The 16,373-nt window shown below is 36.3% G+C and overlaps 4 protein-coding genes across 8 annotated transcripts in view; 2 read left to right on the top strand and 2 right to left on the bottom strand.

The window, feature by feature from the left end:
• Nucleotides 1–211: 211 nt before the first annotated feature.
• Nucleotides 212–3,733, bottom strand: LOC310737241 (lysozyme g-like). 3 transcript variants are annotated; one of them, XR_014536789.1, is made up of 6 exons: nucleotides 3,143–3,435; nucleotides 2,501–2,584; nucleotides 2,213–2,418; nucleotides 1,577–1,714; nucleotides 371–718; nucleotides 212–316 (listed from the first exon to the last, which is right to left on the bottom strand). XR_014536789.1 is itself a non-coding variant. In XM_083561455.1 (5 exons), exons 2-5 carry the CDS (start codon nucleotides 2,562–2,564, stop codon nucleotides 656–658), a joined length of 471 nt encoding a protein of 156 aa, XP_083417581.1. In that variant the 5' UTR covers nucleotides 2,565–2,584; nucleotides 3,270–3,733; the 3' UTR covers nucleotides 212–655. The 3 variants fall into 3 exon arrangements, 2 of the variants coding, with proteins under 2 accessions (XP_083417581.1, XP_083417580.1); XM_083561455.1 differs by having other exon boundaries at nucleotides 212–718; nucleotides 3,270–3,733; XM_083561454.1 differs by having other exon boundaries at nucleotides 212–718.
• Nucleotides 3,734–3,980: 247 nt separating this feature from the next.
• LOC310737240 (lysozyme g-like) lies at nucleotides 3,981–12,006 on the top strand. 2 transcript variants are annotated; one of them, XM_083561453.1, is made up of 6 exons: nucleotides 3,981–4,004; nucleotides 9,492–9,514; nucleotides 9,721–9,804; nucleotides 9,897–10,093; nucleotides 11,106–11,247; nucleotides 11,583–12,006. In XM_083561453.1, the coding sequence occupies exons 2-6, from the start codon at nucleotides 9,511–9,513 to the stop codon at nucleotides 11,714–11,716; spliced, it is 561 nt and encodes a 186-aa protein (XP_083417579.1). In that variant the 5' UTR covers nucleotides 3,981–4,004; nucleotides 9,492–9,510; the 3' UTR covers nucleotides 11,717–12,006. The 2 variants fall into 2 exon arrangements, with proteins under 2 accessions (XP_083417579.1, XP_083417578.1); XM_083561452.1 differs by lacking the exon at nucleotides 3,981–4,004 and adding an exon at nucleotides 8,138–8,254.
• Nucleotides 4,635–8,460, bottom strand: LOC310737239 (lysozyme g-like). The gene is made up of 5 exons (XM_083561451.1): nucleotides 8,311–8,460; nucleotides 8,120–8,230; nucleotides 7,851–8,047; nucleotides 6,262–6,400; nucleotides 4,635–5,776 (listed from the first exon to the last, which is right to left on the bottom strand). Exons 1-5 carry the CDS (start codon nucleotides 8,327–8,329, stop codon nucleotides 5,643–5,645), a joined length of 600 nt encoding a protein of 199 aa, XP_083417577.1. The 5' UTR covers nucleotides 8,330–8,460; the 3' UTR covers nucleotides 4,635–5,642.
• A 790-nt stretch (nucleotides 12,007–12,796) lies between the features above and the next one.
• LOC310737202 (uncharacterized protein) overlaps nucleotides 12,797–16,373 on the top strand; it is a 28,524-nt gene continuing 24,947 nt past the window's right edge. Inside the window, exons 1-2 of one of the 2 annotated variants that reach the window (XM_083561408.1) lie at nucleotides 15,135–15,904; nucleotides 16,187–16,321. The gene's annotated coding sequence lies outside the window, so the exon portion shown is untranslated. Of the gene's footprint in view, nucleotides 12,922–15,134; nucleotides 15,905–16,186; nucleotides 16,322–16,373 lie in introns of those variants that run through there. The other variant, XM_083561407.1, reaches the window with a different exon arrangement.

Below are 16,373 nucleotides of genomic sequence, written 5' to 3'. Positions count from 1 at the left end.
ATGTTGAAATAATGACATTTATTAATAAAAATATAATTATTAATTATAAAATGAAGTAAAGTGTTAATAGAGTACATAAAATAGCATTTTTGGGGTGACGTTCGTTTATCGCGTTTTTCGATTATCACGGGCGGTTTTAAAACGTAACCACCGCAATGAACCGGGGATTACTGTATATCATTTTCATATTCATTGAAATATTCAATGGCCCTTATGTCCTATTTGCGCTAATACTTTGTTGCATTTATTTAGCAAAAAAAATAAATAGTTGCAAACTGTGACAGCAAAGCTACTAATTCATTAATACACAATATACCTTCAAGAAAATACTGTGACAGCAAAGCTACTAGTTCATCAAGACACAATATACCTTCAAGAAAACACATTCAGTTTTATATTGACTGTTAATTAATACGTGTGTAAAATATATTAGATATTTTACTGTCAAATATATTTTATAAGCCTAACACTGTTATTCGTATTATTAATGCATAGTCACAAGATACACATGATCAAACCATGCAATATAAAGATTATTCAACAAATAGTGTATAATCTATGCAGTGCATCACAAGATATATTGCTCAGAATCCATCGCGTTTGAACCACTGGGCCCTAGCCACTACATCATTCGCATAGTCCCTCCCTGTGGTCTTTATGTCCATGTTCTCATAAGAGTCAATGTTTCCTGGGCCAGCATTGTAGGCTGCGATTCCTCCTGAAACAGGACAAACCATAAAATGTAACATCTTAAAATATACAACAATCTTTTTTAAAGTGAGTAAAAAACAAGACATAATGAAGCCGGATGTATAGGAATATAATCAATGATGTACCTGTGCGGTACATAAGTTTCCAATTATAGACATTTCTTCGATGATTTCATTAAATAATTGTAATAATGACTCACAATTTGTATCCAATTATAGGTACACATGCAGATTATTGTGGCATTTGTGCAAAAGGTAGTTCCTTTTAGTTAACAATAATGTTTTCTCCCTTTATAATCATACAAAAATACACAGGAACAATTGCGTTACAGTTAGAGTTTCCATAAATGCTAAATAATATCTTTACAAAACATTTCACTAATTTAGTACATTTATGTGCAGTTCAATGAAAGTCCATTTGCAAATTGTTAGTATAGAAATAGTGCCATATTTGGAATAAACGATCAAGATGTCAATTTAATTGTTGTAGTATCTTCTTCTTCTTCTTCTTCTTTCGGCTTCTCCCATTAGGTGTAGCCACAGCGGATCATTTGTCTCCATACCCCCCTGTCCTCTACATCTGCCTCTTTCACACCAACTACCTGCATGTCTTCCCTCACCACATCCATAAACCTCCTCCTTGGCCTTCCTCTTTTCCTCCTACCTGGTGGCTCCATCCTCAGCATTCTTCTACCAATATAATTCATGTCCCTCCTCTGCACATGTCCAAACCATCTCAATCTCGCCTCCCTCACCTTGTCACCAAAACAATTGTTGTAGTATACATAAGCTAAAGTTGTAACATTCATAGATTCTTCAAAAATAAGAAACAGCAACAGACATGACACAAATGTGACATTTTATACCTTTGAACTGATTCTCCTTGGACCAATTTGGGATTTTTGTTGAATGTTTTTAATGAAAGTAATCAAAATATCAGTAGCTTGGATGATATGATCTTCACCGTTCCAGGCCCCCACTGGACTATGGTAACGTCGGTCAACCTAAAACAAATGGCATTACAAATAATCTTTCATAGGTAATCGAAAGTTTGGAAACACCTCATCTCTTATTGTTTTTAAGGCTATTGTTTTATGCTGCAAATTATATAAAATTCTAATTAGCCAAATTGACATTTTTGGCTCTAAAAAGACAATGACCCGAAGCATACGTCCAAACTCTGTAAGCATTATTTAGAGAGTAAACAGCCGGCAGGATTGATCTGCCCTGGATTAAAAATGACCTAGATTGTTTAATATAAAAAAAGGAACATGCATGTTTTCTCAAAAGCAATCAAAGACTATGTGTCAGTGACTTTAGTGTTAGAACAACATTTAATAATTGACGGTGTTACAGGGGCAATGTTTGTTGCAGCACAATAACATCTGGACTGGCAGAATTATACAGTTACAGACAGAACAACGATGTTTAGCTTGTTTTTCAATATTGATGTGTCACTTAAAACACCTTTAACTCAATTACAATGTGTTCATTCAACAAACCTGCATAAGACCAAAGGCATTGCCGTGGTCTCCCCAACCATTAACAAGCCCTGATCCACTCGATCCAGCCCTCGTTTCTCTCGATATGATGCCTGCGATCACAGCTGGGTCAATTTTTTTAGCTCCGCCAACTTTCTTGATGATGGTCTTGTACTGGTTCATTCTCTCCAGATCAACTTCAGCCAGTTTATGTGAGGCTGGCACACCTTTAGCAGCAATATGATAAAAGTCAGGTTTAATATTCTGGACATAACATGAAGCAGGTGCAGTGAAAGTTAAGCGACATACCGCTTATTGTGTGGTTGTCCTGAGAAGCTGTTTGTGGAGATGCTCCAATCGTGGTGATCTTCATGAGATCTCCAAAAATGCAATCTAAAAGAAATAATATTTAAGAATTGAAATATTCACCGCATGCTTGTGACTGTATTATCTGTATTGTCTCGTATTGTCTGTATAGTCTAAGCTAAATGTATAGTGTTATGTCTGTATTTTCTGCACTTAATAAACAATTTTGGAGGACATTTTGGGGAAAAAAAATAAGTATCTCCTATATTTATGGAGACTTTTGAAACAATATGAAATGCTAGCCTCTTGCCATAATAAACATAATCTTAAAAAAGCTGTCATTTTATACGACTGGGACCTTGGCGCATGCGCAGTGCAGTCTGCGTCGAAATTTGCACTGTTCCGGTCTGTAATGCGCATGCGTGCTCTTTCGTCTTTATTATCTATAAATATATTGTAGCACACAATACAAATAAGGTTTGCAAAAAATGTCACATAACCAAATATATTAGAATAACTAAATATTCTTTGCTCATACGTCAACACACAAAATAAATAAATTCTGATACTTTGCATAATGATAGAATAAAATAAAACTGAAACAGTGTTAAAAATAATACAATTCTTCGGACATAAGTTTCTCACTGGCGGTTTCTCCCCAGTTTTCCATAAGTTTCGGCGGAAACGGTTGGCACTTATATAAAACTGTTATATTGAATTAAAGAATTGAAATAAATATTATAAATGCTAAGAGATTAAGATAAAGATTCACCATGCAGTTTTTATGAACCCCAAACGCAGCAAATAGCGTTGAAGGACAGGGTAGGAATACTTTCACTTTCTCTCAGGAAGGAAAGAGAGAGACTGAGAGACAGAGACAGAGACATAGTGTGTGTGTGTGTGTGTGTGTGTGTGAGAGAGAGAGAGAGAGAGAGAGAGAGAGAGAGAGAGAGAGAGAGTGAGTGTGTGTGTGTGAGAGAGAGAGAGAGAGAGAGAGAGAGAGAGAGAGTGTGTGTGTGTGTGTGTGTGTGTGTGAGTGAGAGAGAGAGAGAGAGAGAGAGAGAGAGAGAGAGAGAGAGAGAGAGAGAGAGAGAAATAAAGTGTGTGTGTGTGTGTGTGTGTGTGTGTGTGTATGTGTGTGTGTGTGTGTGTGTGTGTGTGTGTGTGTGTGTGTGTGTGTGAGAGAGAGCGAGAGAGAGAGAGAGAGAGAGAGAGAGAGAGAGAGAGAGAGAGAGTTGTTGGTTGCATTGAGGGAGAACAAGATCTGACATGAAGAAAATGTTTCATAAAAATAAATGCATTAGTAAGAGAAGTGTGTTTGAGTGGTGTAACAGTGTGTCAGGGTTTGGATCAGGTGATAAAACAGTAACTAATACAACAGGATTTATTCTGGAAATTACCTCTCACTAAATCCTGTCTGACTGGCTTAAAGTCTTCAGTCACATCTATCCAACAGACACACCTTTCTAATGACCACTAAAGCTCCAAACTAAAGACAGAGAACATAGTGAGTATTTAAACCATTCTTTGCCATGTTTTGCGAGTGTCATTTTGCAATATCTTGGTTTTTCCTTCATTTGGACTCTTTAGTGTGAATGAGTGTTGATTTTGATCACAGCCAAAACATTCCATTCTAAAACCTAAACTTTTAATTATTTCCAAACTTTTTTATTTTTAATGTATATATGCAATGAAGCAATCGAAAGTGTGGACTTTTATCTTTAATTAATGGGGGTTCAATAAAAAAATATTGCATTAACCATTTAGAAACTACAACCATTTTTCTGTCATTGCAGGCTTAAAAGTAATTGAACAAAGTAACAATTATAATTATATAGTTTTTAATACTTGAATGAAAATCCTAGTAGTCAATGATTGTCATCACTAAATGATGAGTTTCCTCTCTTGAAATGCTAAACCAGGTCTTTACTGCAGATGTGACCCATTGTTACTTGTTTGTGGGTCTTGCAGTCATCAATTTTGTCTTAAGTAATATAAAAAGCAAGCTTTTGAGTTGCTTTTACACTTCTGCATCATTTTCCCACTACTTAATGTAAAACACTGTTTAATTTGTCAGGGTTCAAACCAGTATCAACTACATGACTGACAGGGGCTCTAGCTAGACTCAGAAACAGTGGAAAATCCATAGTTTTTATTTTATACGTCCAAAAAGAAACAAACAGAAAACTCAAAAAATATATAATAAAAAAAAAAAAAAAATAGGTACCAAACAAATCCTAGAAAAGGCATAGCAAAATCAGTTTAGAAATACAGAAGGAAAAGTCAAGATCTTTTCAGGAACTCAGGAAAACTGCTTAAACAGCACTGTTTCTACCCGCCGCTGCCACCTGCCTCACTCATTTAAACTATTTACTTTTTTTTTGCTCGAGTTTAATATACAGCATATGTTTACATACTAGAATTCAGGAAATTTGGATTGTTATATGCATATAACCTTTTTTATTGAAGGGTCCAAATGATTTGTATGGTGTTGTGGTGAAGCATTGTGGTGAGAGGGTGGAAACCAGTGTTTTGCACTAGTGATGTCCATTAAGACCAATGATCTCATTATTTTTCAATTACTATGTATGATTTTCTTAATTTGTTTATTTTTTTATTTTTTTAACTGCTGTTAACTGAATGAACTATTTAGCTTTATTTATTTCTCTGGTTTCTGTTTGAAAGGTAGTGAAATATCAAGGAGACATCTGCCTGGAGTTTACTGCAGGAGAAACAGAAAAGTAGATCTAGAGTTGTAAAGTAAGATGCCATTTTCCCTCTATTACTAGAATTATATTAGAATTTACGATATGTTGTACAGGTAATTTATTTATTAACGTTAAAATGTAACAAAAGCATGTCATACATATAAGTTTCAATACATTTCATTTCATTTAAAATACTATCATTCTTTCCATATACTGTATTAATTGCTGAAAATTATTCTTCACATCCACACACTCATTCACACTGTACATACACTAATGCTTTTAATTTCTGTAATCAGCACTGTGATTGATGATTTGGAACAATTACAGAGTCTTAAAACAAACACATAACAACACAACCCATAATCAGTGTGAAATTAGGACATACTCAGAGTTGCACAAGTTTGTTACACAGAGAAAAAAAAAGTGAATGTTGCTCAGTAGCCATTGCGTTTGAACCACTGAGCTCTGGCCACAACATCGTTGGAATAATCATTTCCTGTGGTCCCAATGTCCATGCCCTCATATGTGCGAACGTTTCCTGTTCCAGCATTGTAGGCTGAGATTCCCCCTGAAACAGTGAACAGAATGAACATGAAAACAGTCATAGTTTGAACAAATTGAGGCAGGAATTCAGCCCACCTTTGAGACATGGGATTTCATTAATGTTCTTGAAAATAGATTAATGAAAAGATTTAAAGCAGGTGTTATGTATTGAAAACACAAGCACTAGCAATAAGCTGTGTAGATCTACTGTATAGGTTTAGAAATAAAGTATGTAAGTACTTGACATACTATTATTTGTATTGTTTTTATGATTATTCATTAAGCTATTGTTTGCTTACTTCTATAAAAGTCCAAAATAATCAACCTTTACTCATTAATTTGTTTGATTTTAACTTTCTGTGAGAGAGAGAGAGAGAGAGAGAGAGAGAGAGAGAGAGAGAGAGAGAGAGAGAGAGAGAGAGAGAGAGAGAGAGAGAGAGAGAGAGAGAGAGAGAGAGAGAGAGAGAGAGAGAGAGAGAGAGGAAGGGCTTTAGTAGGCATAATGCATACCTTTAAACTGGTGCTCCTTGGGCCATGTTGGGAATTTTTTCTGTATCGCTTTTATAGAATCAATCAGGATCTCAGTTCCTTGTGTGACATGCTCCTTACTGTTCCAGGCTCCCCTCAGTTTATGATAACGTTTGTCAACCTGTAGAGTAAATTAGGCATCAAATAGATCACTGCATTCAATTGGGGTGTTACTGACTAAGAATTTACAAAGTGGAGGGGGACGCAACACAAGTGTGTCAACAAGTGGGTAAAACTAATTTTATTTTCTTACACACAGCACACAGAAACAACTTTCTAATTAAAGCAACCAAAACTGCCTGTCAAGTGATAGACGAAACTCACAATGCCTTTCTATCTTACTAACTGGTTATCTATTTATTCTATCTAAAGTGATTCTATCTAAAGTGAAGTAAAGTGTTAAAACTATTAACATTTTGAAGCCACAATGTACAGAACATCACACAAAGATATAGAAGAAATGTATAAAATAATAAAATAAAATTTGCACCAATAAACCTAAAAAAAAAGGCAAATAAACAACTGCAGAAAGGCCACACTGCAGACAGTATTTGCATTTCACATGTCGGCAAATTAAATTAAATTTTAAACTAAATTGCGAGCTCTAAGTAAAGTGCAGCATTGATGCACGGAAAAACAATAAAAAAATTAATTTACAGAATTAAATTAGAACAGAATATACCTTTACAGAATCTCCAAGATATTGTTAAATCTTAAAGTCCCTGCCTCCAAGATGCTCCTGTGTTGACCATGGAAAGTGAAACCTATATCCGTCACGGGGGGGGGGTTGGATTTATTCATGCACATTTTTCTTCTTCTTCTTTCGGCTTTTTTTCTTAGGGGTCACCACAGCGAATCATCCGTCTCTATACCCCCCTGTCCTGGGAACCAACTACCTGCATGTCTTCCCTCACCACATCCATAAACGTCCTCCTTTGCCTTCCTCTTTTCCTCCTTCCTGGTGGCTTCATCCTCAGCATTCTCTTACCGATATACCCACATGTCCAAACCATCTCAATCGCGCCTCCATCTCCTTGTCTCCAAAACGTCCTACATGCACTGTCCCTCTAATAAACTCGTTTCTAATCCTGTCCATCATCTTTACTCCCAACAAAGACCTGAACATCTTTAGCTCTGCTACCTTCAGCTCCACCTCCTGTCTTTTACTCAGTGCCACTGTCTCTAAACCATACAACATCGCAGGTCTCACCACAGTCCTATAAACTTTCCCTTTCATGTTTGCAGATACTCTTCTATCACAAATCACTCCTGCTATCACTTTTCTCCACCCACTCTACCCTGCCTGCACTTCTTTCTTCATGCACATTAAAAATATTTATTAAAAGCTTCTTTCTTTTCACATTTATATTTACAGCATTATCATAATGGGCTGTATATTAACTTAATCAGTCATTAAGAACCCCCATATAACCAAAAAAGCATGATCCTCATTTCACCTCTGCGAAGATATGACAGTGAGATTGGTAATCGAATCAAGCTCCTCCTATCGAAGCATCAAATCTTTGACTATTCAGGATCACGCTTAGTTTAAATCAGTGCTTTAAACCAACCTGCATGAGTCCAAAGCCATTGCCGTGATCTCCCCAGCCATCAACAAGTGCTGCTCCAGCTCTCGACTCCCTGGATATGATAGCTGCGATCACAGCTGGGTCCATCTGCTTAGCTCTGCCAACTTTAATGATGATGTTCTTGTACTGGCCCATCCTCTTCAGATCATTTTCAGCCAGTTTATTTGATGCAGCCACCCCTGTAGCAAACAAATACTGAATTCAGGATTCTAGACACAACCACAAGTGATAGTAGATTTAACCAGACATACCCTTCACAGTGAGTTTATCTTGGCGAGCTGTTTGTTCGGACGCTCCAGTCGTGTCGATCTTTGTGACATCTCCATAAATGCTTGCAGACACGTAGGAGACCATCAGCGCTGCTACAGAGGCAGAAGCATGTTTGTTTAAGATGAACTCAAAAAAATCTTTCAATGCCTTTTTCTCCAAATGAGTAACTCACCTATGATAAATAGTTTCATCTTGCTTTAGCGATAAAGAGGTTTTTGTGCAGGTCCCTTCAGAAGGCAAAGCGAAGTGGGTTTCACCAGTAGACACTTCCTTTATATAAAGGCAGAAGTAAGGACTGTTATTACCTCTGAAAGTCCCCTTTGCCTGGAGCACAAAACTCCACCTTCAATAGGCGCTGCCCAGAAGGAAATGGGTTTATATTTTCTTGCATTTATATCTTGATGTTACGCTACATAGAAGAAATATGAGCATAGAACAATGGGTATTATTCTTTCCCAAACTTATATCCATGGTCTTTTATTCTTTTTTCCTTTTCTTGGAATCCAAACAAATTCTTAAGGATATATAAAACCTCTGAGAGTCTTGACACAGAAAGGAAACAACAGGTTTTTTTAATTGCTATACACCGTAGGCATTTGGGTATGAGATCAAAGGATGAATATGAGACAATCGTGAGAATTTCAGCTCTCTCAACATCTAAACATTTAGAATGTGGCACCTCTAGTGGCCGATTTTGCAATTTTTGGTGAGCAAAATTATTGGAACAAAAATTCATAGCCATTTCTGTGATTTTCGCAAGAATAATTACTGAAATTATTACATGCTAAGCATAGCCAATTCATTTATTGTGTTAGGAACAGTATTTTCAATAATGAAAGTATGTTCAAATTGTTATATATTATTTATTGATTTTATTGTTAAACAGTATATTATTTTTTGTGGCATACACAATGGACAGCAAAGGAAGAAGCTCATTGTACAGGGGTGGGGGGGGGTCTTTACTGTGCATATGATAATAAACAATAAACTGAACTAAATATCCCAAAATAATACCTAAGTACAGTAACAAAATGATAATTATTCCACCCCAGCTATTTTGATATGTTTGGTAATAGTGGTACCCAAAGCATATTAGAATGAATTATGTTTTGTGAAATGAAAGTGTGCCTAAAAGTGTGAAACTGTAATTAGCACATAAGTTATAAGTTCTCCTTAGACACAAAAATAGACAATGTTTCATTAAAAGCACACGCATATGCTAGGGGTAACTCTGATTGGTGAATCAGTGCTTGGGGCATTGAAATAAGTCTCTTCCTCTTTGATATAGAGGAAGTATTTAGGGATTTATAGCAGTTAAAACCTTCCTCACTTCCTGCTTGTTTGTCTGTGCAGGGAAATAACAAGGACCACCATGGGTGAGTATATTTTCTGATTCATAATAAGATTTACCATCAGGTGTATTCATGTACAAGTACCATAGTAATAGTGCCTGATCATCTATCAGTTTAGTTTTTATTCCTAAATCCATTATAGAAATGCTAATCATCTAGAACCATTTTAAAATTATAAAATGCAAAGCTGGTTGGTCCTCTGGTATCTCAGTTTATTTTGTCTTTCCTAGCCAGCACTTTTGGAGACGTCACAAAGATCGACACAACTGGAGCATCAGAAACAACAGCTAAGCAGGACAAACTCTCTGTAAAAGGTATAAAACCATAATCTGCACAATCTTGCATGATTTTCTTTCGAAAAAACGAGCTTGCCGTAGAGATTAATGATGATTGATCCCTTGCGTAGGGGTGGATGCTTCATATAAGTTGGCTGGGAATGACCTGAAGAGGATGGAGCAGTACAAGAACATCATCATCAGAGTTGGCAGAGCTAAGCAGATGGACCCGGCTGTGATCGCCGGCATCATTTCCAGAGAGTCCAGAGCTGGAGCAGTTCTCGTTAATGGCTGGGGAGATCACGGCAACGGCTTTGGACTCATGCAGGTGGGGTTAGATTAAAAGCCTTGCTAATGTGGTTGAGATGTGAGGAAACAGTGGAAGTTACAGTTTGGGGAAGGTGTGGCAATGGGTTACTTCATGTTAGAAATATAATCAACCGTGTGGCATATGAAAGAGGTAAAGACACACTAAAAGTTCAATAACATTAGCCACGAATACACGTACACTTTTTTGTCATTCCGATTGAAATCATTGTGAAAGATTCGGTGGACTGTTTACATGAGACGTTATCTAATCCGATTATGGTGTTTACATGTGCCGGTGTTTTCAGTCGGAATAACTTGACTCTGTGGAGTTACATTATTTGTTATGTGCACATTTCTTTTGCTCTTAATTAGGCAACAATGTGAATTTGTGGGCATACTTCTGCTGGCAGGTATGAGGAATTTTCTGAATTTGCTGGTTGCTGTGCATCTCTAAAGAGCATCTCAATCCCACCCCTCCCTCCTCCTAAAAGCAGAAGCATGTGGATGAAGGTCTGTAGTAAGGACTGGTGGAAGCGGGTTGTATTGCTGGAATTTAGTGACCTGGGATGGAAACTAAATTTTTGCATGAGTCACCCATCATTATTCACACGTTTGAGTGGACTGCTAGACAGATGTTACTGCGTTTAGATGGCAGAATAGTTTGGTTTATAAAAAGGTTTATCCCACCCCTTTCAAACTGATTACAATTTCATTCAGTTTGGGCATTTTTATTCTGATTGAGGTGTTTATATGGAGCATTTTGCATTCGGATTGGACTACTAATTTCTGACTTATTGTTACTATAGTAGTTTATCGCTCTCCTGTTTAGCCATTATGGCATGAAGCAGATGTTTGTTATTGTCCATGATCCCCTCTATTTTCTAACCCTAATTCAAGGGCATCCAGTTTTCCTGTGTCAGCCTTCTGATTAGCTTATTCAGAAACTATGAATTTTTATATTTGTGAATGAACATCTCCATGTAAAAATGATCTAAATTAAATATTTAGATAGAATGTCGGAATGTTTTTAGGTTGACAAGCGGCACCACAAAGACCTAAAGGGAGCCTGGAACAGCGAGGAGCATCTCATCCAAGGCACTGAAATTTTAATACAATTCATTAAAGATATTCAAAAGAAATTTCCCAGCTGGACCAAGGAGCAACAATTTAAAGGTACAAATGTACACATGTGTGTTTTGTGTTGCTTTGAATGTCTAAACGCAGGTTGTATATATAATCAGAAGACTTCAAAGAAGCATATGACCCTCGATTTATCCTTATATCACTTGCCAGCAAATATATATTGAGATTTTTTTCAAATATTCAAATAATCTTGTCTCTGCCAAATAACTAAATGCTGTTTTATGTCTTTTACACATACACACTAGTGACAAAATACACACTAGTGACAAAATAAAGGAATTCTGTTCAAAAAGTCTTCAGTATTATTATTATAATGAGTTTCCTCAAAGTGATTTTATGTCAATGTCCTCTGTTTCCTGGTTCAGGAGGAATCGCAGCCTACAATGCCGGTACAGGAAATGTCCGCACATATGACAATATGGACAAAGGCACCACAGGAGATGATTATGCCAATGATGTGGTGGCTCGGGCTCAATGGTTTAAACGCAATGGCTACTAAGCAGTATTTATGTTCTCTTCGAGTGCTGCATAGCTGGCAATTTTCTGTGGCTACATAACGATATATGCTGTATTTCTTTTTAACTAGAAGCTTAATCTTTAAAATAACTGGGATTTTTTACCAACTTGTGTCTTTTTCTTGTCTTAAGCACTTATGTGAACTTTTGATTTGCACTTGGCAACAATTGCCATTGGGATTGCTTTTTTTTTTTTTTTTTAATTATATGTATCTGTGTGAGATGATTTCTGCAGAAAATTAGAAGAGAGTTTTCATTAAAGCAATGAATAATAGGTTATGCTTGGAGTCATTTTGTGATAAAAAAAAAAACCTGTACTTTTTATATATTTATATATTTAAGATATATTAAACATCCAAACGCACTCTAAATACTACACCAGTTTATTAGGGCATTATCCCCACACACACACACACACACACACACACACACACACACACACACACATAGAGACAATTCTCTTTATACCTTCTGGAATGTTTTTGGGAGGGTAGAGTATTTGTTTAATGAACATAAATACATTCAGTAAAAACCCTTTTACAGACTCACTACGTGACCAATAATTTGCTACTGATATTTTATACATAGATTGATTCCACTTGGCTAAACTGTTTCTCCAGCACGTTCTCCCAGCAACACTGTGATATATATTAATATGACGCATCACAACAATACAGAGAATCACATCGATATAGATTAATATGGCAGAGGTAGAGCTGCATCTTCCTGGAGACAGAACACAAAAAGAAAGTCTAGTTTTATTTGTTTATTTATTAAAAAAATTTCTCAGTCTGAACCAAAGAAATAAATGTGAACTATCTCTACTATATTGAATCGGATTGCATCATATATTTTTTCTATTGCATCGTATTGCATTGAATCTCATTGTGTTGAATCAAATCAAAAACTGCATCGTAATAATGGTGCATCGCATCGGTAACTGCTTCATATGTATCGTTAATGTATCGTATCGTTGGCTATTCATCGAGATGCGTATGGCATCTTCCTTAATAATTTATCAATGTAAAACATTGTTAGAATGCTCTTTGCCACCAGATGGCGCTAAAAGTCCTAAATGTCATTGCTCTATTCTTAGTTAACTGAGTCAGAGCTGTGAATGTCTAATTAAATCAGTCGTGTTTCAGGCTTATGATGGATAACAGCTCGACTCTGCAACTTTGTTGACGCTGTAAGTAACGTTTTTTTTATATAAATTTGACCCCTATTAAGTTTTTGTTTCTCATGAATACTTTGTACAAGTCTTAACACTGCCAGGAGGAAACAGATGGGAGGGTTGGGACATGTTTGTAAGCTTCTCTGCGTTTCCACTGCAAGCCAGAAGTCTGAAGTCTGGTCCACTTGATTGCGTATAGAACCGGTTTTAAAACGGCCAAATTGGTAAATAAGACATTTTTTACTGAATGGTTTAGTGTAAACACAGCTTCAGCAAACACAGAGTGGGTTACTGCATATGTAGGAGTGTATAATGTATTAGAAACACTACATCTTTAAGTAAAAGTGAAACAGTTTTTGAGTATGTTGGACTTTCAGTCTGAATGTAATCAAACATCTGGAAATATGTTTGCAGATTTTCTTTTGCTCTTTGTGTTTGTTTATTTATTTTCAGCTAAATAAATCCCTGGAAGGACCAACAAATATTGTTTTAAGGTGTATGGTGTCTTTAAAAAAATATATTGTTTTAAGGTTTTAAGGTCTTCTGGAGAAAAGAAAAAAAAGACAGGCGTATCAGGTCCATCATCCAAACCGATTAATCGACTAATCGAGTACACAAGCTGAAAATGAGCGAAGAACTGCCTTGTATTTAATACAGTGGTTTGCAAACATTTTGCCCAAACTTTTTCTATATAAGGTAATAAATAGGGGGTTCCTGGTTGTTCCAGATCTTTGAGGCATTCTAAGATTCAGTAAAAGAGACATGAGTAGGTGGTGACCCGGTGTAAAGGGTAAAATAGCTGCTATTCTAGTGCTCTTGTGGGCTGAGAATAAATATTGCATTATAGCAAACTTTATATAAAAAAGCTGCTATGGTTAATCTCATTTATCATTCAATACTTAAATCGAACACACGACTCTGTAATCTGCTTAACAAATGCAGTTTTATTTTCAAAGTTCTAGTTCAGTGAAACTTATAGTACAATGAGAAACAATTAAATTTATTGTACAACAAAGTTCAATGCCTAATTCAGCTATTTAGTGACTTTAGCGTCATTAAAAAACACAATAGAAAACATCAGAGACATTTGAATAGGTTTTAACTACAAATGCCATTACAAACTATCTGGTGTTTAGCAAAAGGTTTCTGTTTTCTAATACGTTGTGTATTTGTGTACATCAATAAATCATTATCATCAAACAATTGTAGAAACCCACCAGAATCTGGATGCTCAATGATGTTCTAATAGATCTTACTGATGTCCGGTAGATTTTAGGTCTACAAGTTGCATTCTATTGGTTATACTACATCAAGAGGTAGTTTTCCACCACAATAGAAAGAAACAAATCACAACTAGGGTCACAAAGGGACCATTAAGCGTTCCATTACACCTAATACAATTCTCATTACAACCATTAAAACCAATATATATTTGTTTTTTTAATATTGTATTTCTTAAAAATTATGTTATGTTATTAAAATTATAAGAATTGTTAAAAAAAAATACAATTTGTTAGTAGGGATAAATAATCATAATAATAAGCTACTTGTTCTGACTAGTTGATCTTGATCTCCACCACTGTTGTGAATTATGGGAAAAGAATATTGTATTTTTTGTTAAGAATTAATTATTATTAATTGTGTATTTTATTTTTTTAAAAACAAGATTTTTTGTAATAATTTAGTAATATTTTTTTGTTATTTGATACAAATATATTGTCATACTGGATAGAGCACCTTTGAATTGGAAAGCATTAACATGTTAGTCATATAGTGTGAAATTTAGTCAATAGGAAGTTTGCAAGCTACAGTTACTCAGGTATGTTTGGTTCCACAACAATATACCTGCCACAAGTTTATAGCAGTCCACTAGTTTAAAGCTTATTAAATACGCATAAGTTGTGTTTAGTCCAGAAATCCTGTTGTTGCGTAAACTAACTTTATTTGACCACTTGTCTTTAATAACCCTTGCAAAAGGAGAGCGCCGCATTGTAAAACCAAGGGCACAATTATCGTAGCATTGTCGTCCTGTTAAAGTTGGGGTGAGTCCTTTTGGAAGGTGCCACACACAGAGTGTTAAAGTGTCTGCTGAATAGGGGGAGGTAAAGTTAAATGCTCACACGCCGAGTGAAAGGGGGCTGGGATGATTGATCAAGCTGTGCAAACCCAGCATGGTCCCTTTTTTTTATGCAGAAGAAGGACTTAACCCAGATACACACACTGCATTTGGCCTGTTCTCAGCCTTATGAGAAAAGACACCGAACATGATGGTTTAACTCTCACTTCATGATTTGTGGAACATAATGACTCGATTACTCAACTTGGTGGATGCGTGTGCACTATTCTTCGTCTTTCCTGTGCTCTTTTTTTCCCTTTCAGTTATTTACAGTTGAACGTGCACGGCCTTAATTAAAGCGCAGACTTTCGAGCACGGCCTTCGAAGATGTTTTCCAGATGTGAGCTGGAATGCCGAGAGGTTTGCGAAGAAAAAGAAACAGCACTCGGCAGGGGTGGACTGGGGAAACTCGAGTCAGTAAAAACTGTCGAAAGGATAGGGGGGATTTGACAGAACTAAATGGAGAGGGGCCTCACGCTGAGTCCTGTGGGACACCATCACCCCCAAGATTTCAGATGGAGTGTGCTGTTTGTATAGAACTTTATGCAGAATAGTAAAAAAGTAAAATAGTGTTGCTATAGAATTTAATCTGAAAAAGTGAACATTTTCTTCAGATACACAAACTATTTATTATGTTCTTGGGTATGATGTTCGGTTTCCTTAAAATTTTGGAAAGAACGATAAAACAATCAAGTCTGTTTGGGTGTTCGTAGTTTATTGCGTTTCTTGGACACACTCCCGGAGAGATGCATGTCTGAATAAAAGCACATATGGATTTTTTTTTTTTTTTTTGGAGGTGGGGGAAACCTTCCAGGAAATACCAACCTTTTTTTTTTCAAAGGCAGAGCTGACCGACATTCCACCAATCTGAAAAAAATGATTGTAGGATATATATATACTTAAGATACGTTGAAATGTAGGTGCTAATACATGTTGGCCAGATGTCTTAAAGCAAGAAAGAGGAGAAGTGTCAGCCATCCTGGATCTTTTTTTTTTCTGTTAAACACTCTCTGTTACTGTAATTGCTAAGAGTAATGATTATACAAGGAGAATTCGAGTCATAAAAAGTTGCCGGAGGAGGCCGGAAAAAAAGATCTACACTGTTGTTTGTAAAAACTTGTATATTTGTGGTTTTGTGCCCTACATATTTATTCTTTTTCCCAGTAAACAAGGACAGTTGGACAACTGCCTAGAAGATTTGGTCACTTTAGTCCCAGTTGGTGCCAGAGATCCTTCTCAGGCAGGGAAACAGCGCGAGACTTTTAAACAGGGGCAGAGATGTAAAGCCCGCCTTGTCAGGTATGCCCAGATCCTCTGAAGGAACCTGGTTTTTAGAAGGAAGTCTTTGATG

The sequence above is a fragment of the Silurus aristotelis genome (genome assembly GCF_946808225.1).
Source record: "Silurus aristotelis genome assembly, chromosome: 14".
Taxonomy (NCBI): domain Eukaryota; kingdom Metazoa; phylum Chordata; class Actinopteri; order Siluriformes; family Siluridae; genus Silurus; species Silurus aristotelis.
The sequence above is the reverse complement of the archived record's forward strand: the minus strand, read 5'-3'. Positions and strand labels throughout refer to the sequence as shown.